Genomic DNA, 26,741 nt, shown 5'->3' with positions numbered 1-26,741 from the left:
TCTGCTGTCACAGAAACCAGAGGATCAAAGTAACAGGTACTGAACCTGAGCACTACCCACAAATTCAACATGCTTAGCAGTTTTCAGAATGGTATACATGTTCTTTACTTGCTGCATGCATTCTGCAATAGTTCATTTTAAAAGTATTCTATAAAACTACAATTCTGAATCCACTTTAATTTAGGATTAGGATAACTCAAGGAAAGTATCACTAATTTCACTGAAAGGAAAATGAAAACCTGGAAAACAGTTCTAGTAAGTGATCATGATTCAGGCTCCTCAACCACTCAGATGATTTGGTTAAGGAGCTAACAGACACAAAAAGTCTCTTAACATGAGCTCCTCAAAACACTTTCCAATCTTATAACTTTTTTAGTGCAGAGGTCAAGAATGTGTTTGGAGCAATTCAGGTCTGTGGGCATAAGAAGGTGCAGGGTGGACCTTTGTCCTTTAGAGCTGTGCTCTTGGAACAGCTACAATGGAGTCCAACACATACCTAGACAACAATGTAAAGCTTTTGAAAATCTAATCTGATGATTAATCTGTTTACAAACTAAGTTGCTATTAACATGGGTTTGTTTGGTTTTTTTACTATCATTCCTATAGAAGCAGGGAATCGTGAAAGGGACCTTTGATCTCTAGGAGCTTGGAAGCGCTAACAAGGAAGAACCATAAGAGGAAAAAGCTGGGCATCTTCCCATCCAATGACATAGCTGGGACAGATGGAAGTGAAGCCATTTATGCATCTATCATCTCTCATCTCTTCAGTACAAATATTCATCCCCATCCTTCAACAATTCCTCTTTGTACATGTTGTTACCAGACCAGGGGAGCCTTCTCTCCAATACTTGCCAATAAGAAGAAAGGATTCAAAACATGTCTTTCCCCTCAATGCTGCTAATTCTTGCAGAACTCTATGGAAGCAGTTAAGGGAAGTCTGATGAAGAAAGGGTTCAAGAGCTGTTTCATAAACCTCTCCATGTCCAAACACCTCATTTGTAGCTCCCTTTCAAAACATGCTCCCACTTACTCCATGTTCATCTCACCATTACATCCTCTACCCATCTCCTCACCCTGTGGAACCATTGCTGATGTCTGCCATACTGTAAGGAGTAAGGCTGTGAAGTGAGGCCCAAGGAGCCAGAGGCAGTTGGAAGAGGGGTTAGACACGGGAATCTGGACTATGAAACATGAAGGTGCCGAGATGATATTGAAGAAGGGAAAAGAAAGTTAACTACTCAAAACACTTCATGGGACAACCAGAACATAGTGCCCATGCAGAGTTCAGCTAGACTCAAACCTCTGGAAAAAAAAATAAATCAGGAAATGAAGCATAACCAACTTCACATGCTTTATCTCTGCAACGCAAACTTAACTGTCAGTTTTGAGAAAACTCAACACACTAACACACAAACTGTCCTATTAGCCACAGACAGCCTACAGAACACTATGGTAACAAATGACTAGTGTTCCACATTCTTGGTTTTTACTGATTTTCACTAATACATTTCCTGATTTTTTTGGGGAAAGTCATTCAGTTTTGACTTTTTTTGGTAAGTCATTTCAGTTTTACTCGTGCCAGTTAACAGGGATTTGAACTGAAAAATGGGTGGTGCTAGTAAGCTAGAAGTGTCACTTTGCTGGTTCTTTTTACTAAGGCAAACCACAGAGGTAGCTCATACACAGTAATTGAGTACTACCTACCTCTGGGACTATACTGAAATGCTGAGCATTCTCCATGCAATCCCCACAGACTTGCAATATTGTTGTCCCTTTACCCTTGCCTTGGGATTCTTCCCAACACTTACGCTTCGCTAAGTCCCAAAAACCACAGTTATGTTCATCATCCCGTTACTGACAAGTTCCATAAGATACACGCTCCTAACACTGGGCTTGGACAGACATTCTGTTTCTCCAGGCAGAGCCCCTGGTCTCTGTGGAGAAACCACAAGTGTCCAGGGGGATCAAGAGCATGTTTCAGTCTCAGCCAAGCAGGGAGAACAGCCCGTTCCCAGCACTAAAGCAGTTAGGAGGCGTGTTCCACTCCTGACTTGTACCATACCTGCAGCACTTGGGTACAGGGAAGCATTCAAGAATAGGTCTTGCCAAGCCTTAGCTGGGCTCTAACAGCACAGGGGAGGTGAAAGGCTGGAGGACTCTTATGAGCATGGCACAGCGCCCTACCTCTAGACCCTGATGATCCCTGCTTACATTCACTTAAAAAAAACAAAGCAAAACAAAAAAACCCCAAGAGGCTGCAAAGCTTTCTGAACTGCTTGCTCTAGGGACCTCTTGTTGCCCAGTGTCCTCACTGCAGGTTCTTTGGTTCACTACCTGAACTTCTGTACAGGTCAGTTTCTCTCCAAGGAAAACAAACCTGGGAGAGTCCTCCTAGATCCATGTTTGTCAACCTGTGGGTTGCAACCCAAAATTGGGTAGCAAAATAGGTAGTACACAAACTTTAGAAATGGATTCTCCTGTAAAGGAGAAAAACCATGGGAAACCATGGCTTTTCTCCTTGCAAGCTGGCAGATCTCCAGCCTGTGAGTGGCTGCTTGGGTCCCCTCTGGTTCCACACACCCACCACCTGCCCCACACACTGGAGCACTGGAGCCTGGGGGCAGTGGGTCAGGACTGGCCAATATTTACAGATGGGTCCTGGTACAAAAAAGGTTGAAAACTGCTATCCCAGATTATCTGAATGCGTGTATGCAGCCACTGCATACAGAGCCAAGTGCTGAAATGAGCCATATTTGGTCTCTGAAGATGCATCCTCTTTTATCACAGGGCCAACTACTCCAAGATGCTTTAATGGATTCCTTCACCATTCAAGACAGCTGCACCTAACAGCGAATGAATTTGGAAGTCATATGGATAAATGATGAAATTCAAACAAATGGAATGAACCAAACAATGGCACATTCTTTAAGTTTTCTTTCTATCTACTTGTTGTAGCAGTCCCTGTTACTGAATCAGTCTCAGTGAATTTAATCATCTCCAGGGGATGTAATGCTGCAAAGTGACATATGCCTTTAGTCTGAATGCTCTTTTTGTGAAGATCCATCCCTCTAACTCATTTTCAGTGGTTTGAGTGTAGGTGAACTTCATGTTCCATGCACTACCAAGCACCTTGACCTCCACATACACCAAGTTTTTGAGCAGTTAATTACCTGAAAAGAGAGGGCTCGTGACAGATATTTCCCCAGCATTCTCTGCAGCAAAGACTGCTGAAAAGAGATTATTTAGCTTTTCTACAGCCTACTTGTTTTTCTTTTATAGTTCCTTTTTGCTCCCTGAGAACTCAGAAGCTATACTCTACCAGGCTTCTTGTTTGATGTAGTAAATTTGATATCTACCCTTCAAAGCTACTATAAACTTTCCTAGCTTCTACTTTTCTACCTCTTTCACTGTGTACATTAGCAGTGCTTAACATTCCAGCTCTATGGGCATGTCTACATGCGCATTAACGCACTTTAGTTAATGAGCCTTAAATCTAGTACAATTTAGTACCATTTAGTAATTGACCATCTAGTAAATCTAGGGTATTTATACACATACTTTTTTGTCCTGCAACATGCCAGAAATCCACTGCTTCCACACATGAGCTGAGGTGAAATGTGCTGCACCATGTGCAGTTGTTTGTATAAGCAGTGAAATGCACGTCAGTGCACAGAAAATGTCTGCAGTGTGCTTTTAAACTAAAGCACCTCTGATGTATTTTAGTTCAAAAGCGTGCTGCTGTCGTTTTCTCAGCGCTGATGCTCATTTCACCACTTATACAACTGCAAGCATTGCAGTGCTGGGCGCTTTCATGTGTAAAAATGTCCTCCATTGTAAGTGAGGTACTAGGAAAATGTGTATTAGCCTGTTTTGATGCACATTAACTAAAGAGCACGATTTTTAGTGATGTGTTAATGCTCATTAAAATAGGCTAATGCACATTAACATACACATGTAGACCTGCCCCACCAGATGAGTGACCTGGGAGTGATCCACTGGCCAGATCCCAAAGGTGGGGTAAGCAGGCAGGAATGACCCACAGGTCAATCCAGTGCATTAGCTCAAGCCCATACCCTAGATCCAGCCACAGCAAACAATCCATGCGTCAGCTTGTCCCTGCACACCAGTGATCTGGGTGTAGAGTGGTAATGTGCCACTGCAGTTCAGCACACAGAATCGTGTCATTCAGCCCAAAAGGTTCCCCGTGTGTCCAGAAATCTGGTAACAGGAGAGCAGTAGGAGTGCTCCTGTACCACCAAATTTCTGAATCCACAGGTATCCACACAGGTTGGATGCCATAACCCCATATGCTAGATTTGGACCCCAGGCCAGAGTTTCAGCACCACTGGTTTACACCATCTTTCTTTCTCCCTTGTCTTTAAACTGTATTAGCTTCCTTTTTGGCTTCCTGAACAAGTCTAAGGGTTTTAATTTTCTCACTTTGGAAGTCTATTTGACTATCTCTGTCCCTTTAAAAAAAGGCCTCATCCCTAACCCTTTAAATATCAGAATGCTAGCTTTAATTTGAGCTCTTCCCAATGAATATGAAAATAACTCAGTCACTATTACCTTATGGTTAGTTTACTGTTGTTTTTCTAGGTACTTATGATGTAATAAACCTATTAATACTCTATTCTTCCATTTTAAATGGAAAAACTTAAAAAAAAAATTTCCATTCATCCATTGCAAACTGACTAGAAAAAGAGGTACATAAAATATGAATTTCTAAAATATTATTTTTCCTTTAACAAAACCTTTCAGATTATATCTATGTCATTTATATGAGGAAGGGGAAGGCACAACCCCAATTTTCTGATCTGCAAACAAACTTTAAAGTTAAATTGACATTCTTGTTAGATATATTTATAGAAAAATAAATTAAATCTGTCTTTTGAAAAAGTCAATTAGATTTAAATACATCATTCAACTATTCTCATTTGCATGACCCTATAGGAAATGTTTGTACTTGGAACTGTACACAGTCCAAGACATTTCTCTCCAACTTGATCATGTACTTCTTACTTAACTGACTGCCAAAGATACAGGGATATGACCCACAAGAAAACTTCAAACATGCACTGTTTAACACCACGTATTTCTCCAGTTTTGGTACTCCAAATTCTACCTTGTTAAAAGAGACACTCTGTTCCAGTGGATTAAGTGTGTTGGCAGCAGCAGCTGCAGCTGTAAGTTGTGCAGTGAGGGCCTGTAACTGAACAACAAGACCAGCATCCAGTGCTTGGAGCAGTGAAGGTTGTGGTTTCTGCTGCTGTATTTGTAGCGTCTGTATTAACTGCTGAAGCTGGAAGGGAGAGAGGAAAACTACATTAACCAAAGTAGGTACCTACGTAAGATTTCAACTAGCTTTTCTGCCCTTCTCATGGGAAAAGGTTTTGCCCATATATAGTATAGCTAACCCGGGGCTATCACACTGTAATTTCATTGAAATCTGTGTGTAATTATGGCAAATTGTATTCCCACTTACTAATTTGTTTTTTGCGGCTCAGACAAGATAGTGTAGATGCTTGGTTCTTCCTCCTAACTTGCTGTGACAGGTAGGATGACGACCAGTCACCATCCAGGATTTCCTGCTGTCTAGGACTCCCCTCTTCTGCTTCTCCAGTTAGATTCCTCCTGATCTGAAAAAAATCTGTTAGCCTATTCCACTTTCCTAAGTGCTCATTTATGTCAGGAGTCTGTAGCAGTGCAGCTACACTTATGTAGAGTAAATCACAGTGGTGATATCTCATTTTATGTTGGGGCAGTGTATCTGTATTAAAGGTTCATAATGGTACATCTATCTACATTGGCTACAAGGCCAGTTGCATGTTGAAGTCTGGGTTTCAGTGGAACACTGGGAGTCTGTACTGTTTCAACCAAACCACAAAAAGCAAATTAGCCAGTAAATGGGAACATAATTTGCCTTTCTGTGATTTAGCTTTCAAGAGCACAGACACTGGGTTCTGTATAGCAGTGAGAAAATACACCAGGAAGAAGATATAGGAGACTCAAGATTAAAGCAAAGGAAGGAGCCTGAAGGCAAGAAGTAGGTAACAGGGGAAACAAGAACCCCCAAATCTTCCAAGGTACTATCCTGAAGGAAGTGCTCTAAACACTCAATTGCTATGGACTGTATCTGCAGACACCAGCACAGTAAGCAGGAAGATGCACTAGTTTAAAAAATAACTAAGGAATCCTAGGTAACAGATTTAATCTTGTCAAGTAACACCTTCTCTCTACAGCCCAAAAGTCTAGGGCTCTTCTGCAACAGCTACTTATGCACTTCCATGACTTTCCAAATGACCTGAAAATTGAACCTGATGCATTCACTCATAACGTATCAAAATGCCTCAAGACCTCTTCTGTAACTCTGGGAGGAGATGGGGAAAGAAATTCTGTTCCTCTGAAATTCTCAGATAGTTACCTTATGAAGACACTAGCGTGTCCAACACATACTGAATTTTTCTGCTACTGGTTCAGGGTTTGGACAGAAACTGTAAAGGAAAGTGTTGTATAATGGGAGGGGTGGGGGATAGGAGTCCACACCTTATGGCAAGACATAGAAGAATTTTCTAGACACCTGAAAAACATCCTTAGGTGAAGAACTATAAATATGTAGGGAAAAAGAAAGAGGATCATACACATGGAAAGAGGCTCTCTTACATTAACTTCAGACTTGGAAAAAGGGCCTTTGCCACTTACATGAGGTAACACATTGGTGTCCTAAGTGTCTGGAGCTTTGTTTGAAAACAGACATTCTGGAAGGAGTGGACATATCTAGACTACGGTGTTGCAGGCAACGCTACACTAATGAAATAACTAAATCTCTCCTTCTAGGTCTCGTTTCAATTTCATGCTTGACGTTTCTTCAACATTATCTTGGTCTAAGTTTTTATCCGGCTTGAGATGCCAAAATCTCCACTTCTTTCAGCTTTTTTATTTTTTATTTTAAGACCTAACCTTCAATGGTCTTAGTGTGCATGTTCCACCTGTTCCTAGGATCCTACTTCCAGCTCTTTTAGGATGGACAAGTACCAAAGATTATCATGCATCTTGAAAGTGATGACTCCTTTTTTATTAGGAAAAATAAATAAATTAGGTGGATTGGTTTAGTTTTCTACTGTCCCCAAAAATGCATAAGCTGGTGCTTTCTCTGCTACTACACTGGAGACAACCTCTGTTACTGTGAAAATTTCTCCCCCTTTCAGGCAACTTACATAGCCAGTTTTATCTGTCACGGCCCTAGAACTGCTTTAGCCACTGCTTTGCTCCTGAAGAAGTTTCACTCAGCAAGAGAAATATACTACTTAAAACTTCATGTGAAAAAGTGTTTTTTCTATTTATCTTGTTGACAGCTAAAGCCATGGGGTCACTTACTTGTGTGTGGTTTTGTATAGGAAGTAATCGAACTGGAGAAGCAGAGAAGGAAGCCCTGGAGTGAGAAAATCCTGGACGATTGGTGACCATCCTACCTTTCTCCATACTAGTGTTTGTTCCCATCTTTCTTCTTTTTCTAGAGCTATACCAGTGATTCCCAACCAGGATGTTGTAGCACCCTGGGGTACTGTCAGATCTTTTGAAAGGTGCCTCAAGGTATGAGGAGATAAGCAGATAGAAGCAGGCTCAGGTTTGTCCCTGACTGGTAGATCTCCCATGCCCACTGCAAGGAGGTAAGCACTGTAATATATAAATAAGTTTTTGAAATTAGGTGCCACACAATTCACAAAAGTTATGGAGGTGACCAAGTCCAAAAAAGGTTGAGAACCACTGGTTTAACCTCTCACCATACCTGCAAATTCAATAATGATGTCACAAAGTCTCCTTTCTTACCCACATAATGCAATCATAAGTATGAAGAAGGAAGCAATTTTTTATTACATTTTTATATGTGGGTGGTGACGAAGGGCGGGAAAAAAAGGGACTGGCAGCAAATGAAGGCCCCTACAGCCAACGGATACCTTGGAAACCTAATTTTCACTTCCTACATACATTTACACTGATTTCAAATCAGTCTCCATACTCTTGCTAGGTTCCATCTCTTTCTACATCTGGAATCTCTCTCATCCTGCTTTTTGGTACACATATGGTCTCTGTCCTTCCCAACAACTTCTACATGCTATGCAGTTATCTTCTTGTCCTCTATCTTTCCCTTTTTTCCTTCCCCTTCCTTTTTAACCTGCTGACCCACAATCTTTATTGCCTTTTACCTTTACTGTCTTCTCCAACATCTGTCTTCCTTATGATCTTGCTTCATTCTTACTTCCTGCCATCCCTCACTTCCTATATCCCTTCACTCTTATTGAAAAGCCCTATTTTTCACACTTGCATTCCCTCCTTTCCAGAGTCAATATGCTAATTTTTCTAAATTGTGCCCTGGATAAAAATTCACCTGCTTCCATTTTTTGGCCAGCTGTATATGGCACTGCTTTGCTAAACACAAAAAAACCCCTGACTCTTAGTCCTGCAAGTGGCAGCATGCTGGTTATACTGGTACACTTGTAGACCCTACTCACTAATCTGCATGGAAGTTTTTGGTGTCCCAACAGAGCAAGCCAACTAAGAGAGTGGGGACTTGCCAGAGTGATAGTATAAATCATTTCTACCCAAAGATAAAGATTTATACTTTGAAAAGAAGCTATTGCTTTTCCATGTTCAACTTCGGTGTGTTAATATCGCTAGATTTTCAAATGATAGTGTCTTTTTTTTTGTCATCATCAGACCACTTTACTTAGTTGGGCATTCAGAAATGAAGGCATCAAAATCAGTCATTTCTGAAAATTAAAGCCAAGTGGCATGTTAGAAAGTATTTCCAAATTATTTCCTGAGTGCCCTAATGAATGAAAATAAAGGGGTACATTTAAGATGAAATGCAAAACAAAAAATGAAAATTGAACTAAACAGTTGTCTGTGTTAAATGCCCACATTATGTATGCTGCAGTTTTTAACTTCCATGGGCATTCAGCAGAAAAATAAGTCTCAACTAGCATTTAAATCACCACTCCCACTCATTAAATCTTTCAGGTTGAACATGTAACCTTCTGCAAACATTGATTGCGTGGGCTGCAATCAATCTTTTTCTGGTAACTTACTGAACAAAGAAAATTTCACAAAGAACAAAAAAGTGTTAACTGGTCAAATATAACGTACTTCATTTCTAAATAGCCTAGTAAATGGGGCACTGAGCACAAATTAAAAAATACATGTAAAAGTTATACTTAAAAAAAAACCATATAGCTTGCAAAAACAAAGAGTGTAGACCACATACAGCTTGAAATAATATCAGTGTCCACAAAACATTTACCTGTTGGCCCTGTGGACTCTGTAAAATCTGTGCTACTGCAGCAAGTGTATCTGTATTAGCAATCTGAGACATCCAAGGATCAGGTAAACTTTGTACCACATTAGCTGGAGTAACAGGGGTCACAGGAGTTCCTGAAAGGTGGAAAATAAGGTACAACTAAATACTGTTAACATGTATATATTTTTAGAGGTTCACTAAAAACATAAAGCTATAAAAGCTGTCAATAGTAAAGATACACGAGCAAAAAGTAAAGACATAAATCAAAACATCACCGACTATTCTGAATTATTTCACAGTATGAAGAGACTGCGCGCACAGTATTTTTGGACAAGAAGCCAAAATTATCTTGGGGTTTTTTTTCCACTCCTTTATAGCAACTCTTAAATGTGAAAATTAAAAATGCATTTATAGTTTTAAAATGTTCTTTACTAACTACAGTAATTCTGGAAGGCTGAAATACTGGCCACAGAGGAAACTACCAACACCTTTATCTAAAGAACATTCAGAATGTTAGAAATAATGCAAATTTTCCAAAGCTTTGATTAGTACAACTCTCTTAGATGTGGATCATCACTCATTTAATTGTTGGCCTATCCAACAAAGATGCCAATGAATGCAAAATGTGACAGTATTCACTAATCTGGGATTAGAGAGCATCTCTGCTTCTGCTGCAGTTTCGTTTTCTTTCTAAGGAAACTGAAGAAAACTTGAACTGGTTGCAAGTGCATTATCTGTCATCAGATGGTAATGATTTCTGCTCACTACAGAGACTAGATGTTTGAACTACTGGTAAAGTGTTCAACTGTCACTACCATGCTCCCCTGAACTACTGGATTTACCTACGGTCCTTAATCCTATTTTAACACAGCAGCACGAAAAAAACGGATGCACTTAGGAGGGATAAGGAACATAGCCATAGATTCATAGATGTTAGGGTTGGAAGGGACCTCAATAGATCATCGAGTCCGACCCCCTGCATAAGCAGGAAAGAGTGCTGGGTCTAGATGACCCCAGCTAGATACTCATCTAACCTCCTCTTGAAGACCCCCAGGGTAGGGGAGAGCACCACCTCCCTTGGGAGCCCGTTCCAGACCTTGGCCACTCGAACTGTGAAGAAGTTCTTCCTAACGTCCAGTCTAAATCTGCTCTCTGCTAGCTTGTGGCCATTGTTTCTTGTAACCCCCGGGGGCGCCTTGGTGAATAAATCCTCACCAATTCCCTTCTGTGCCCCCGTGATGAACTTAAAGGCAGCCACAAGGTCGCCTCTCAACCTTCTCTTGCGGAGGCTGAAAAGGTCCAGTTTCTCTAGTCTCTCCTCGTAGGGCTTGGTCTGCAGGCCCTTGACCATACGAGTTGCCCTTCTCTGTACCCTCTCCAGGTTATCTGAATCCTTCTTGAAGTGTGGCGCCCAGAATTGCACGCAGTACTCCAACTGCCGTCTGACCAACGCCCTATAGAGGGGAAGTATCACCTCCCTGGACCTATTCGTCATGCATCTGCTGATGCACGATAAAGTGCCATTGGCTTTTCTGATGGCTTCGTCACACTGCCGGCTCATGTTCATCTTGGAGTCCACTAGGACTCCAAGATCCCTTTCCACCTCTGTGCCACCCAGCAGGTCATTCCCTAGGCTGTAGGTGTGCTGGACATTTTTCCTCCCTAGGTGCAGCACTTTGCATTTCTCCTGTTGAACTGCATCCTGTTGTTTTCTGCCCACTTGTCCAACCTATCCAGGTCTGCCTGCAGCTGTTCCCTGCCCTCCGGCGTGTCCACTTCTCCCCATAGCTTTGTGTCGTCTGCAAACTTGGACAGAGTACATTTGACTCCCTCGTCCAAGTCACTGATGAAGACATTAAAGAGTATCGGTCCAAGGACCGAGCCCTGCGGGACCCCACTGCCCACACCCTTCCAGGTCGAGACCGACCCATCTACCACGACTCTTTGGGTGTGACCCTCTAGCCAATTTGCCACCCACCAGACCGTGCAGTCATCCACATCACAGCCTCTTAACTTGTTCACCAGTATGGGGTGGGATACCGTATCGAAGGCCTTCCTGAAGTCTAAGTATACGACATCCACCCCTCCTCCTGTGTCCAGGCATTTCGTAACCTGGTCATAGAAGAAGACTAGATTGGTCAGGCACGATCTGCCTGCCACAAACCCGTGCTGGTTTCCCCTCAGCATAATTTGCCCTGCCGGGCTCTCACAAATGTGAGCCTTGATAATTTTTTCAAAGACTTTACCAAGGATGGAGGTGAGACTGACCGGCCTATAGTTGCCCGGGTCCTCCTTCCTCCCCTTTTTGAAAATGGGGACCACGTTAGCCCTTTTCCAGTCTTCTGGGATTTGGCCCGTGCGCCACGAGCGTTCGAATATTCCCGCCAGTGGCTCTGCAATCATGTCGGCCAGTGCCTTCAGCACCCTCGGATGGAGCCTATCCGGGCCTGCCGACTTAAAGGCATCCAGTTCTTCCAAGTGACTCTGCACCACCTCAGGATCTACGCATGGAAGTCTGGCGCCTTGCTGCTGGCCTCTCTACAACCCCAGTGAGAGACTTGTCGTGTCCCTCGCTTAGGAACACTGAGGCAAAGAACTCGTTAAGGAGTTCAGCCTTGTCCCCCCTGTCTGTCACCAATTGTTTCTGCCCATTTAGCAGCGGTCCTATTCCTCCCTGGGCCTTCCTTTTACTCCCAATATATCTAAAAAACAATTTCTTGTTGTCCTTTACTTGGGTTGCTGTCCTCAGCTCCATGGTAGCCTTGGCCCGCCTAACTGCCTCCCTACAAGCACGAGCAGAGGAGGTATATTCATCTTTAGTGATCTCACCCTGTTTCCACTTTTTATGTGCTCCCCTTTTGGCCCTTAGGCTGCTCTGGATTTCTCTGGTCAGCCATGGAAGCCTCCTCATGTTCATCTTGGAGTCCACTAGGACTCCAAGATCCCTTTCCACCTCTGTGCCACCCAGCAGGTCATTCCCTAGGCTGTAGGTGTGGACATTTTTCCTCCCTAGGTGCAGCACTTTGCATTTCTCCTTGTTGAACTGCATTCTGTTGTTTTCTGCCCACCTGTCCAACCTATCCAGGTCTGCCTGCAGCTGTTCCCTGCCCTCCGGCGTGTCCACTTCTCCCCATAGCTTTGTGTCATCTGCAAACTTGGACAGAGTACATTTGACTCCCTCGTCCAAGTCACTGATGAAGACATTAAAGAGTATCGGTCCAAGGACCGAGCCCTGCGGGACCCCACTGCCCACACCCTTCTAGGTCGAGACCGACCCATCCACCACGATTTTTTTTTTTTTTTTTTGAAGAAGATAGCCAATGTTGGTATTATTAATTATGTTTAGTTCTTTGAAAGGGAAATATAAAGTTGTATAACTACAGTTACCAATATGGATTCTAAAGCAATGCTACTAATATTTATTTCCAGGTAATGATCATTTATTCATTTTTTTATTTTTTTATTTTTTTTTTTTTATCAGGGATCAAGGATACTAGGCACCATACACACACACGTGATAAAATATATGGACCCAGTTTAAGGAGCAGAGTTTATATAGCAGCATTTCAGAAAAATACAGCTAGTGAAAAGAAAAACAAATATTGAGGGAATACTTGAGGCAACATACAGAACAGAAAAGTTAAAAAAAAGCACGTCGCTTATCACAACGAGCCAAACTAATACCAGAAATTAATGAATAGTAGAACCAATCTCCTTAAGTAATAACATCACAGCAGAGGCAGGTTTCACCCTTGGACAGCTATACAGCTACCCGGTAACCCCTTCTGGCTTCAAAGTAGACTACAACACAAGGGGTAAACATTAAGTATTTTAAATATTCACAAAAATCAAAGGTCTACCAAAGTTAAGAGCACATTACCACCTCTAAATATAGAGAGAGGGGCTAGCCCTAGAGAGCAGATATTAGCCTGCTGCAAAGTAAAACAAAACCAATACCTGCTCCTTAGCTGACTAACAGTAGATGTCCATTAACCTAAATCTCTACTAGACTCATGTCTTCCTCAGTGTGAGCCTTGTCAACAGTACTTGGTTCCTACCTATACCCGCCACAGTCAAGTTTCATGGGCAAGTCCCTCTCCATCTCCCTCCTACTGCTCTGAAGAGGTCTAAGTCAAAAGATACAGAGGTCTAATGCTGGGATTCTTGCTAATAAGTTCCATGCTGTGGTTTTGAGGAATAGTGCTCCAGCTGTCATCAGAGCAATTCCTCTGCCTGCAATCTGGAAGTGGAAACAAGTGCTGGGCAATGGCAAATCCAAATTACCACATCTTAAAAGACAATCAAATTCAGAACTCAAAAAGTTAGTATATGAAAACTAATTTATCCCAGCAATTAAATGCAGTAAAAGACAAATTAAATGGAATACAACAAGAATGAGGAAAAAAAATGACCCAAGATATACTTCGTTTGAACTATAGTGTATGAACTACAATATACAAAACTAATGAAAAAAATGAGGCAATTTACTTTACATATTGCCTTTTTCTACTTAAGAAAGGCATAGGCTCAAAACATTTTGTGTATATTAGAGCAGGGGTGTTCAACCCCTGGTCCACGAGCCAGATCCAGACCCTGGTGCCCTGTCATCCAGCCAATGGGGCTCTGGGTGTTGGATGGGCAGGACCCAACCCTGGTGTGTGGAGGTCAGGCAGAGGTGGTGTGGGGCCCTGGGGTTGATCTTGGTGCACAGGGTAAGGTGCGGAAGCCTGGGGGCCTCAGAGCCCAAACCCAGGAATGTGGAACTGTGCAGGGGCAGCACAAGGCCTGAATCCAGCAAGCAGGGCCAGATGGAGGAAGCATGGTGGCAGCATGGGACCACAGGCCCTGATCCTGACATGCAGGGTCCAGTCTGGCATGCGGACTGGCCCTGTGCCACTTACCGGGCCTGAGGGATCAAAAGGTTGAGCACTACTGTATTAGAAGGATCATATTTACAATCTTCTAAACAATATCCCAGAAAACCCTAGAATAGGAGGGTTTCTCTAACTTTCCAGGTAATGACAGAGAAGGAAACATGGACAACAGAAGTACGACAAGAGAACTCCGAAAATGTCCCCTTAAATATGAAGGGACTGGATGTATTCAAATCACCAGAACTGGAGGGACTCCACCCTCGGGTAATGAAGGAATTAGCGGATGTCATAGCTGGTACACTGGCAAGGATATAGGAGTGCTCATGGTGCTCAGGTCAGGTTCTGGAGGATTGGAAGAGAGCTAACATCATCCCAATCTTTAAGAAGGGGAGGAAGGAGAACCCACAGAACTATAGACCAGTCAGCCTTACCTCTATCCCTGGGAAAATCCTAGAAAAAATGATCAAGGAGCACATCTGTGGGAGCTTGCTGGCTAATGTGATGTGGAGGGGTAACTAACATGGGCTTTTAGCAGGCAGGTCCTGCCTGACTAACCTAGTTTCCTTTTACAACAAGACCACCAACTGTATAGATGGAGGAGTCGAGGTGGATGTCCTCTATCTGGACTTAAAGAAGGCCTTTGACAAGGAATCCCATACCATCCTTATAAATAAACTGAGGAGATTTGCCTTGAATGATTACACAGTAGACTGGGTAGCAAATTGGCTCAAGGGTCACACTCAGAGGGTGGTAGTGGACGAATCGGTGTCAACCTGGAAAGATGTGGGCAGTGGAGCCCCTCAGGGCTCAGTTCTGGGGCCGGTGCTGTTCAACATCTTCATCAGTGATCTGGATGAGAGGGTGGGAAGCACCCTGTCCAAATTTGCAGATGACACAAAATTATGGGGTGCAGCTAACACCCTGGAGAGGAGGAACCAGATCCAGGCTGACCTAGACAGGCTGGGGAAGTGGGCAGAGAGCAACATAATAAAATTCAATAAGGACACGTGCAAGGTGCTACATCTAGGGAGAAAAAACTGCCATCATACCTACAGACTGGGGGGCGACCTTTTCAGCTTCACTGAGGCAGAAAAAAATCTTGGAGTCACTGTTGACTCCAGGATGAACATGAGTCACTAATGTGATGAAGCAGTTGGTAAAACCAATCACACCTTGTCATGCATCCGTAGGTGCTTCACAAACAGGGAAAGGGAAGCGATTCTCCCGCTCTATGTGGCACTGGTCAGACCATAGCTGGAGTACTGTGTCCAGTTCTGGACGCTGCAGTTAAAGCGGGATGCATACAACCTGGAGAGGGTCCAAAGAAGAGCCACTCGCCTGATTAGAGGCCTGCAGGGAAGGCCCTACGAGGAAAGGCTAAGGGACCTTAACCTCTTCAGCCTCTCCAAGAGAAGGCCGAGAGGGGACCTTGTGGCAACGTACGAATTCATAAGGGGAGAGCAACATGAAGTAGGCGATGATCTGTTCACCAGGGCACCCCCTGGAACGACAAGGAACAATGGCTATAAGCTACTACAGAGAAGGTTTAGGCTGGACATTAGGAGAAAGTTCTTCACAGTCAGGGCTGTCAGAATCTGGAATGGGCTCCCAAGGGAGGTGGTGCTTGCCCCATCCTTGGGGGTCTTCAAGAGGAGACTGGACAGCTACCTGGCTGAGATCACATGACCCCAGGGCTGGTGACTCTTTTCTTCCCCACCAGGAGCAGGGGGTCAGACTAGATGGCCCACTGAGGTCCCTTCCAACTCTATGAATCTATAATCCTATGTACAACAAACACGAATGCAGCACTATGGAACAGGCCTGGCCACCGGATATTTATGATACTTTGCTAAACTGGAGGCAGATTACCTACCATAAATCAGGTTTCTTCTTCCAAAACAATTAATTTAGATTAATTAATTTTAATTAACTTGCCTGAAGGCTAGTGAAAAATGTCAAACATGTATAGTTACAAAATGCTGACAGCCTAAGAGAAAAATCTGCTCTGAGTGCTGAATAAACTTTCCAATTTACTATGAAAGTTGTGTCTCATTTTCCATTACCTGGAGTATTGTTGCTCATAGCAGCTGTGGTAGTAGGCAAGACTGGGGTCACAACTGGAGGAGGAATTCCTGCTGCCATATCCAAGAGCGGCTGAATAATTTCACTCTTGAATACATTATTCTTCTGCCATAAATTCAGCACTCTAACAATTTTACTCTAAAAGGAGAGAAGACAAAAAGACATATTTAGAAAACTGCATTGTTGATTTCCTGTTTGTTACAGACACCAAGAGAAAAAATTAGTATTTAGAGATATACTATAAAAGGTTTAGCTTTGGGTTTCTGAAATTCTGTACTCAAGTCAAATACTGAACTAAAATAGCAAAGCAAAGTAAGCAAGGGTTTCTTTACATTGGTATTCTTGATACAAAATTAGAAAAAAAAAAAATTAACTTAAGGCAGGAGTCACAACTAATGGTCCATGGGTTGGATCTGGCCCGTGAAGCCACTGGATATATAGTCTGCAGAACTGGGGCTTTTGCAACGAAGCACTTCCCCCAGTGCCGCAGAGGGCAGATGAAATGGCAGCAATGGGTACTTCCCCCTGTGCTGTGAAAGTGGAAGTGGGGGAAGCAGCATCAGCACGCTGCCCTAGAGAAAAGCAGCTGCAGCCAGGGTCTAGTGCCAACCTGTCTCAGACCTGAGCTTGTCCTGTCTTGGACAGGGGCTGGGAAAGGTTGCTGTCTTAAGGAAATAAGAAATCTTTACTAACTAAAATTGTAATCAGAAAACGTATTAAACACTGCTCTAACTTATCTATCCCTGTGCACTACCTTCATCTGTCACCACCAAAATGTGGAGAAAACAGATTAATAATAGGTAAATTAACACTTGCTGTTGAAATAGTAGAATGAAATTAAACTTTGTGTATATGTCCTACAAACGGGAACTATTTTTATACACAATTTCTTGAAAAAAATGCATCTAAAAATATTAATAAGAAAAACATTTCCCTGAGGATTTTAATACTTACATAGTAGCAACATAAAAACAGTTGTCATACTTTCTTTAGTACAGTGTATGAAACTGTGCAACAATAATCTTTGAAGAATTCCAGAAAGAGAATGGTAGTGCTAATTAAAGTAGCTCTTTTTAAGTTACAATAAGTGTTTCCTTTCTAATCTTGTTCTTGTGCCTCAATAACAAAAATTTCAAACCTAAGGCATAGGTGTGTGTCTGTTCGTTTCAAGCTTGCCAGAAGAGGAATGCTAAAGAGTTATAATGAGGTCTGCTTGAATAAACAAAAACTATCAATGTACAATCTTGTACTTTTTAAAAAGAAGTTTCTACTATAACAAAAGGCTTAGTCATCTGTCTGTCTGTCTGTAATGCTCTTGGAGCTCTCTGACTGGTTACAGAACCAACCAATCAGAGTGTTCCAAGAGCATTACAGACAGGAGGTGGTGGCAGTACAGCACCGCCATGACAGTGGGGACAGAGCAGAGGGGTGAAGTCAGCGCCATTGGCCTTGTCATGCCCACCCCCAAGTCCTGTTCTTTGGAGGTAGCACAGTGCCACCATGATGGCAGGGACAGAGCAGGAGAAGCAATGCCAGTACCTCTGGCTTCGCCCCTCCCCTCCTGCTCCTTGGAGGTGGTGGCACAGGATGCTGGCGGAGGGGGATGGAAGAGACAGCAGGGCAAACTCCTCCCACCCCTTCCCCCCCACCCGGGAGGCGCCAACAGTGCAGGAGTTGGGGGGGGCGGGGGCAGGCGGCGGTAGGGTTAGCAAGCTTCCCCTGCCACCCAAGTCATTCTTGACAGCAGTTTGCTAGTATTCTATTAATTGTGTTACCTGTAAAAGAAACTACAGCAAAAGACATACCTTGTCATCTCCAGGACAACGGTATAAGTTCTGGAAAGTGCTGATGATGTTATTGCTGAACCTTGGGGCAAACACATCTTTTTCTTGCCCAAACTGATGCCGAGACTGTCGCACAATAGAGTCAATGACATATAGGCCAGGCACCTTGTATTCTGGTTTGCACTGCAATGAAAGAGTTTAAAGATACATGGCATTTGGAAAAAATAAACAAACATATAACTACAGTTTAAAAGCTCAATGAAAAAAAGTATCTACAGCTCACAACTAACCAGATTTTTCCACTACTTACCATTTTGTAAACTGACCTACCAATACCCAGATAGATAAATCATGGTCAACACTAATTTGTAAATGGATCAAGATACTATCATAAAATAATTAGTACATTTGCACTGAACTATGGAGCCCTCAAATATTATGGCCAAGTTTAAACTTTCAGTTTAAGGTACCTGTATGTATAATGCAGAATATCCAATGATGTTAATCAAAATTGTACCTCAAACCTCAATCCCTATTATCCCAATCATTTTTGTTGTTCTTCTCTAGGACTCTGCAATGTGACAGCAACTTGATGCCTAAATGGAATATTCCAGGGGTTATTTACACCCCTGCATCCTAGACAACCCATGCAGAGCCGATGCTGGACTGACCTGAGCACTGGCTCTGGTGCATGGTCCTGTCCCTGCCCGCAAACTGGCTCAGGAACCTTTATCTAGCCTATGGGGCCTGGTAAATTTGACATCCCTGGTCTAACCTATTCCTTAAACTACACAGTTAGCCCTGTCACACAAGTGTCAGGCATACTGCCCCAAAACCACCAAAAGCACCGCTTGAGAAAAATCTTCCTATAGAGCAGAGGCAGGCAAAATACGGCCCATGGGCCAGATCCAGCCTGCCAGGCCATTCTATCTGGGCCACAGGGCCCCCTAAAAAATTGGTAAATTAATATTTATTTGCTCCTGGCCCTGTCAAAGCTGAGAGGAGCCAGGGGCAATAGGACTGAGGGGAAGCCCTCAGCAGAACTGATCAGCTCATTTGCCCCACCCTGCCCCCAGCCATTTCACTCTCTTCTTGCCCCTGCCCTGCTCCAGCACCACGTAACTCCCGGCTGCATTGCCAGAGTTGAGAGCACAGGGTCCTACTGGTGCATGCGTATGCAGGCAGGGGCAGAGTGCGTGTGTGCATTCATAGGGTGAGTCCAATACGCACACCCCAACATACACATGTACCCCCCCCACTGCCATACGTGCAGACTGCCCACCCACACCCCCTCACAGACCCCATACCCATCCACATACCACATACCCACACCAACAGCCCCCCACAAACCTATATGCATATATGCACCCCCCACGATATACAAGAGTAAGACTTCATTTTAAGCTATTGTGCAATCACCTCTGTGTACACAACACACACACACACACACACACACACACACACACACACACGTAAATCAGGACAAAAATATTTTTTGAAAGCACAGTAATGAATGTTGTAGATGCTTGCTTTTTAGAAATATAATTTAGTATTTTTCTGGTTCCAAGATGGCAAATACCCTTGCTGAAAGGAGTACTTCTGGGGGCAAGGGGAGGGACTTTGAGTGGCAAAGGTCAGGGGCTAGGAAGCGGGACTTCTGGTCACTAGATGTCGATTAGAGGGCGGGGCACCTGTCAAGGGGTGGGGCTACCCATGCTGTCCTCGACAGCTTGCTAAAACTCCGGAAGCAGCCCTCTGCCCAAAATAATTGCCCACCCCTGCTACAGAGAGAAAGGGAAAATGGAAACTTGAGTATCACAGGTAGAAAACAGGCTGATATAGATAGGACAAGAAAATTAATCTTCAGTATCTAAAAGGAGACAAAGCAGGCCAAAAGAGCCATCACAGCCTCTACCAAAGCTACCCCAAAGAGTTAGCCAAGGAAGTGAATATTTTTCACCAATCCTAAATGTCAAGCACCAAGCTCGCAAAGAATCACAATTTTGTTTTGCTACAAAAATTGCATACATGGAGGAAACCTTCTCTTAACAGCAGGAATCTGTCCTACCTATACTTAACCATGAACTTAAAGTTAAGAATATTTTCTCATCAAGCAGTACTGACACTCTAAAGACTTGTGTATGAAATTTATTAGTCAAACTCATATTACACCTGGCCTGTGAAAGAGTTATGAACAACTGTCCAACTTTTGACTGAAACAGCCAATGCCTGATTCAGAGAAGGCATCTTTCTTTCCTTCCTCAAAACACACAATAATCCATGCAGCAATGAAGAAAATAATATACTCATTTTAGCTAGCTGTCCCCCAGCATCAAACCACAAACGTTTTGAACCTGTTCTCTATTCTCTGTACTAGTTTCCCATACCATTTTGGTATTACAAATGAAAATTGTCTGTATGGAAGCAGAACTCTCAGGGGCTGGTCCAAGAAATAAACTCCTCCACAAACTAAGGACCATCACAAACCTAACCATCTTCTGCTCCAAATACACCCTTATCTTGGTCAGTATTCTTTGTGGGGTCTGGAACTATGACAGCTGCTTTGCAAAGCAACAGTAATGAGAAGAAAGCTAAAGTTAAAAATAGGTTATGCATATAACAATTAACTCTAGTTAAAACATTTAGGACCATTGAAATGATGGTCAATAAGAATTTTTTTTAAATATAAATTGAGAACAAAAGGGATTTTAGCACTGGTATAAACACATTATTATAATGACAATCGTACATTGTTCAATAATGATGCAGAAAATGAAAATAGGAAACTTTTTCTGTACTTGACACAAAAGCTGTGTATTTAGTTCCCTAGGCTCTTGTTTCCTTGGAGCAAAGACAGTTTTTGTGTTGGGAAGGTGCCCTGTACCTTCAGGTTACTACCCCACACACATTTTTATTCCCAAGAATTAATTTCCTATAATGATGATGATTTTTTTTTTTTATTTAAACAGTAAATAACAAGGATGTTAAACAGCATCCATTAAAATTACACATCTTAAAATGATCAAATATGAATATCTTGCACCTGAGAATTTTAAGAGTTGGCTGCAGAGCTCTCTGGGCCATTTAAACAATTTTTTTATTACATAATGAGAAACTGGGGATGAGCCAGAGAATAGAAAGAAAGCCAAGATTGTGCTAGTATTTAAAAAAAGACAAATAGGATGTCCTGGATATATATTTAAAACCATTAGTCTAATAAAGTCCAACAAAAATTACAAACTGGCTGTGATATGGCATTCTATTAATAAGTAATTGAATATGAAAATGCTATGCATGTCAAGCAACATAATTTCACTGAATACAGGCCTTTTCATATTACACATTTAGTTGCTGTTGATGTGATAATTTTAAGACTTCTGTAAGTTGTTTGACTTGGCAGTACTAACCATTCTGAATTAAATACTAGGACTCTGTAAAACCCATACTGTACATAGTAAGTAAATTAAGAACTGGCTAAGTGACACATGTCAAAATAAATCTGTTAACAGGGAATCACTTAAAGGAACTGTTTCAATTTTGGGTGATTTAGACTTTCATTCTCAGTGCAATGCTACTGAAGTTCTTCATCAATAAATTAGAAGAAAATATGAAATAAGGTGGCATGGTAGGTGCAGATGACATGGTAAGTGAAAATACAGACACATCACTGACACAGAACAGAACAAGTTACTTGATATACTAAGCACAATTAAAAAACTTTATTGAAGTGAAACATAAGATCTTACATCCAAGAACAAAGAATATAGGGCAGGCAGGATATGGAACTTCATTTCCTAGAAAACAGTAACTTTGACGAGGACCTAGGAATCTTTGTATAATACCAGTTAATAGCAGCAAACAAGAGTAAAACGTCAAGCAAGAACAGCCAGCGAGTACTTGGAACTATAAAAAGGGAAACACTGAGTAGGAGTGGGAAGGTTTTATTACCTCTGCCCATGACGCATGGAAATTAGTGGAATGCTAACCCCTTCTGCTGTTTATACTTTAAAAGGGATGCTGAAAAACGACAGCAAAAATTACAACAGTGATTGGTGGCCTAGAGGACACGTCTTGAGACTTCAGGAAGTCAACCTCCTTAACTTTGAAGGTAATTTTAGATTACAATAAAGGGAAAAGATATTTTAGGTCCCTGCCACATGTTACATATTATACACTTATATGGTACTTTGCATGTGGGACTGGTCTAAATTTATTGTACGGATAACCATTTTTATTTGTGTACAAGATGACCCTGATCATAAGATGACCCCCCCCCCCCCAATAATAAGAGTCTATATATGGAAACTTTATAAATTTGCTATCATTTTCCTGGTATACAATCTAATTATTGGAGCTTTGTCTTAAATTTGCCCTTCTCCCACTGCTTAGCACAGAAAATAAGTCTGGGGAAGTCAGGCAGCCTTTTGCTCTCTGCTTCCCACCAACTTTTTCACTTGGCAGCTGCTTCCCCCTCCCCTGTCAGACCCTGCTCTCCTTGAGCACATGGAAGCAAGGAACAAATTTGAAAACAATAACCTTGAAATTAAACATGACTGTAGCAATTTGCATATAGTACCAAGTTACTTAGTTCATCCAGCACTGATGCATAGTGGCTATTCTGGGAGCTGTTGTAATTTTTAACACAGGTCCTCCATAAACTGATCAGCATTTTAGTACCTACTTATATATAGTACAAACTATGCATGATATTAGTCCAAAGGCAAAGCCTTGTGATTTGCCACTTAGTTCACTGTGCTGGGCTCCACCAGTCAACAGCATTTCAAGCCACAATGACCCACAGCTTAGTACTGTCCAGTATGTGTGTACGCTCCAAATACCTCCCACAAAGGATCCATGGGCTAATTTGCCCCCCATTCAAGAACCGGGTGTTCTCGTCTCAAATGCTGGGATACTCCAAAAACTGTGGCCAGGGTAGATCCACACTTAACATAAGCACCAGGCTGAGAGAGGGCGTGACAGAGGGATTCTGGGTGAACTGTTTCATGATGTTGTGGTACATTCCCATCAGCATGTTTGTCCAATATGGACCGTGCGTTTTATGGTCATGCTCAGTGTTGGATGCATTCAATCAGCTTCACAGCAGGGATGCTGAGCACATGTTGCTTTCGGCAACAGTTTAATAACAGACAATATATTTAGTGAGATTTCCTTGTATGCGATTATTAGATGAGGGGGCTTTTTTCCCCATTCCCGGGGGGGGGGTGGGGACGGGGGGGGGGGGGGGGGACAAGACAGGACCTGATTTTGTATTAGAGTAAATACGGTAATTATCATGCAATTAACTGGCTAATCCCACAAAAAAATTTAGAATGGCCACACATGCAAAGTAAACAGCACACCACAAAAATGCCCATCCATCTATAAAAATAGCTAGTCAGCTATGAAGTCAGTCCTTGAATATATCTAAAAAACTTTATAGCTGGTTTCTTTCTGGTTTTAATTTGAATGTGTGGCAAGGTTCTTATACTACAAACCTTAAACAAAACAGCTACAAGTGGAAGTTGGAAAAATTTGGTGATGCATTTTTATTTATTTATTTATTTTTAAACAGGGAGGCTAGTTAGACATGAGAAATGGATATAGTAAATTCTCACTGTAATTCAACCTAGGTGACCTTGTGTCATGTTTTAAATATCTGCCTTGGTTAATCCTCTCATTTTAATGCCTGGGACAGGCATTTAAAAAAAATTTAAAAAAAAATCAATTTTTATATTAAAGGCCTCACTTAAGATGAATGAAGCTTGCTCACTATTCTGCTCTGGAACACTGGACTCAGCTTCTGCTTCCCTGTTAGTACCTAATTAAGGCTGCTTATATTGATATTTAGAGTTTTTGTAGAAGCAATTAATTAATGGAGCAGCCGTTTCCAGCTTCGTCTAGCAAGTGCTTAACTTTCTGTCTACTGTTTACTAAGCAAAACTGCTGCACATTACAAAGTTCTGCCAATACTTTGGAAACCTCCACCTTCACAGTTCCCCTACAATAGCACAATCCTACTCCCTCTCAAAAGGTATGTTTCACCTGTAAGACTTCTGCCAGCAACCAGATTATGAACTTGCAGAGTTAAGTGACCACCAAGCATGTCAGTTTCCCAACCCACCATATGGAATTAAGGTCCTGGACAAGCACGACATCTGTAGAGCCTCCTGCGCTCCCGCACCATAAAAGAACTTCGAAATGGCCACTGCTGCACACAGTAGCATGCTCTCCAACCCAAGGTCATAACATGGGGTTGCTTGGTTATGGCTTTGTTCACCACATGCCAGGCCAAGAGGAGCAGCAGATACCCAATGAATGCCATCTTGGGCACTCACCTTGGGTGTCCCAAAAACCTACTAGAAGGAGACTAGAGGCCCTGCACCTCAGAACCAGGGGTCCAGAGGTGGAGGGACACACAGGGATTCCTGCTGTCCAGTCCCAGTAACACCTGGATGCAGGAAAAAAGTGCTCATTGGGCTAGGGAGAACAGAGCAATGTGGGATACTAGAGAACCAAGAACCGCCCCCCCCCCCCCCCCCCCCGCCCCAGTGTGGTTTGTAAATAATGCAGCTGTAACAGGGAGCACTTCAAAAGGCTTTTTTCAGGAATATTTTTGGAGCTTTGGCTATCTTCAGTGCATTTCATAAAGCTCATCCATCTACAGTCGCTGTCTGAAGTGATTCAAATGTCTGTCTAGGGCCTGAGACTGAATTAGGTATGAGGCAAGAATTGTTGAGTGAACAGACTACTCATGAAACCAAACTATCTGATTACAATGGTTCCCCTTTAATCTTAAGAACCATGAAAAAAATTGGCAAGAGATGCAGACTACCATACCTGAAACTACTTTTACCATTTTTATTGTTGTTTGTTTAAACCAACAGGATTTCAAGCTGACAACATCCATTTAACTTCATATACACACACATGCAAAGAAACGGATTCAAACATCAGTGGTAATATTATTTTTTCATTTTTTTTTAAATATATATAAAAATATATATGAGAATGAAGATATAAGTCTGAACTTGTTGGTTTACCAACAAACAATAATAAAAGAGGTAAAAGTAGTTGCAGGTATGATAAGTCCATCTGCATCTCTTGCCAGGTTTTTTCATAGTTCTTAAGATGTAGATATAGATATTTTTATACACACACCCCATTAGCAAAAAAATAATGAGCTTACTTTTCAGCAATGTCTATGTGATTAATGTAGTCAATTGTTTATTACTAAAACCAAGTAAATCCAGGCAACATGTACACAATATGCATCTGCCTTATACTTAAAATTGTCTAATATGACATCAAAGATTGAACTCATGCAGTAATATAATACCTACAAGATACTTACCTTTTGAATGAATTTTTCAACACTCTGTACAACATGTTTGTAGAACTGAAAAAAAAATACACGAAACATTATTATAGTGAAGAATAAATGTAAGTTCTTATACATCTGTATAACTCCACTATGAAGGGCAAGGATTTTTATGCTGATGTCTTTCATTAGACCAACTGCGTGGTTGGGATAGATTTAAGCTCTTGAATGCAACACATTCTTCTTCACATGACCTGTCAAAGATGGTTATGTTAACAAAAAATGAAAGAGCAGCAATTTTTCTCCAAAACTACTATATTTTTTGTAAGGAACTAATGGGGAAGTTAGATTTAAGAGTAACATGTTACTAATAATCTGTATTTTATTAAGTTTAAAACCTGTGTTCAGAAATCTAAACAGGAAGGTAAGTAATGAAAAATCTTATGAAATATACAGAAAACATTTTTGTTGAAAAGCTACCACAGTTCATGGCACCAATGCCACTGGATAGGTTTATATCAGAAGCAGGCAATTACTTAGGCTGGAGGGCCACTTAGGGAGTTTTGGTGAGATGTTGTGGGGGGGGGGGGGATGATACTGATGGTGTGGCAGGAGAGGGGGGAGGTGCTGGCCAGGCCTAGTGCTGGAAAGGCTAGGGGGCATAAGAAATTACTACTACATAGCCTGGGCCCATCTGCCCCACACCCACAACTGGGGGAACCAGATGAAGCAGACATGTGGGCAGGGTCTCCACGGAAACTGGTCAGGACTTCCATGGGCATGTCATGCTTGACCAGGTGGATGGGATGGGGCTGCAGTTCCACAGGCAGAGACATTTGGGGATTGCAGCTGTGCCCTGGGCCCCAGGCCCATGCTGTCACCACCCCTTGGCCTGCTCCCAGATGTTGCTCACCACATGCCTGTGGTCCCATTTCATCCACCCAGCCAAGTGCACCCTGGGGTCCTGGGCCAGTCTCCATGGAGACCCTGCCCATTCACTCTGGCTGGCAACCCCAGCCATTAGTGTGAGGTGGACCAGGATACCTGGGCAGTGAGGCCAGATCCACCAGCAGCAGCCAGAAGGAACTGCTTACACCAGGACTGGTGGGAAGCTGAATCCAGCTTCCATGTCATCGCAGCCCCACTGTGCACTCAGGAGCGGTGGGACCAGCCACATGCACCACAGCCCAGGCTGCACTACATGCCTGGGCCAGGCAGAGCTGAAGGACTGGCCACAGACCGGAGAGAATCCCTTAGTGGGCCATATCCAGCCCACAGGCTGTATTTTGCCCACCCCTGGGGTCCATTCCTACTCACCCCGGTTTTCACAGTTATTTTATTAAGTGTGGAAACTTGGGTGAGCCCTGTATTATGTCCCAGAGTCA

At 42.5% G+C, this 26,741-nt stretch overlaps 1 protein-coding gene across 10 annotated transcripts in view; it reads right to left on the bottom strand.

Annotated features, from left to right (window-relative positions):
• The window catches only part of SCAF8 (SR-related CTD associated factor 8), a 180,551-nt gene that overhangs the window by 102,468 nt on the left and 51,342 nt on the right, over positions 1-26,741 (bottom strand). For all 10 annotated transcript variants that reach the window (XM_059714259.1, XM_059714278.1, XM_059714257.1 and 7 more), the window contains 5 exons: positions 25,390-25,434; positions 18,060-18,221; positions 16,236-16,392; positions 9,302-9,432; positions 5,126-5,302 (listed from right to left, as the gene is read on the bottom strand). In XM_059714259.1, coding sequence (XP_059570242.1) covers positions 5,126-5,302; positions 9,302-9,432; positions 16,236-16,392; positions 18,060-18,221; positions 25,390-25,434 — 672 coding nt within the window. The remainder of the gene's footprint in view (positions 1-5,125; positions 5,303-9,301; positions 9,433-16,235; positions 16,393-18,059; positions 18,222-25,389; positions 25,435-26,741) is intronic.

Source organism: Alligator mississippiensis, chromosome 1 (genome assembly GCF_030867095.1).
Source record: "Alligator mississippiensis isolate rAllMis1 chromosome 1, rAllMis1, whole genome shotgun sequence".
NCBI lineage: Eukaryota > Metazoa > Chordata > Crocodylia > Alligatoridae > Alligator > Alligator mississippiensis.
The sequence above is the reverse complement of the archived record's forward strand: the minus strand, read 5'-3'. Positions and strand labels throughout refer to the sequence as shown.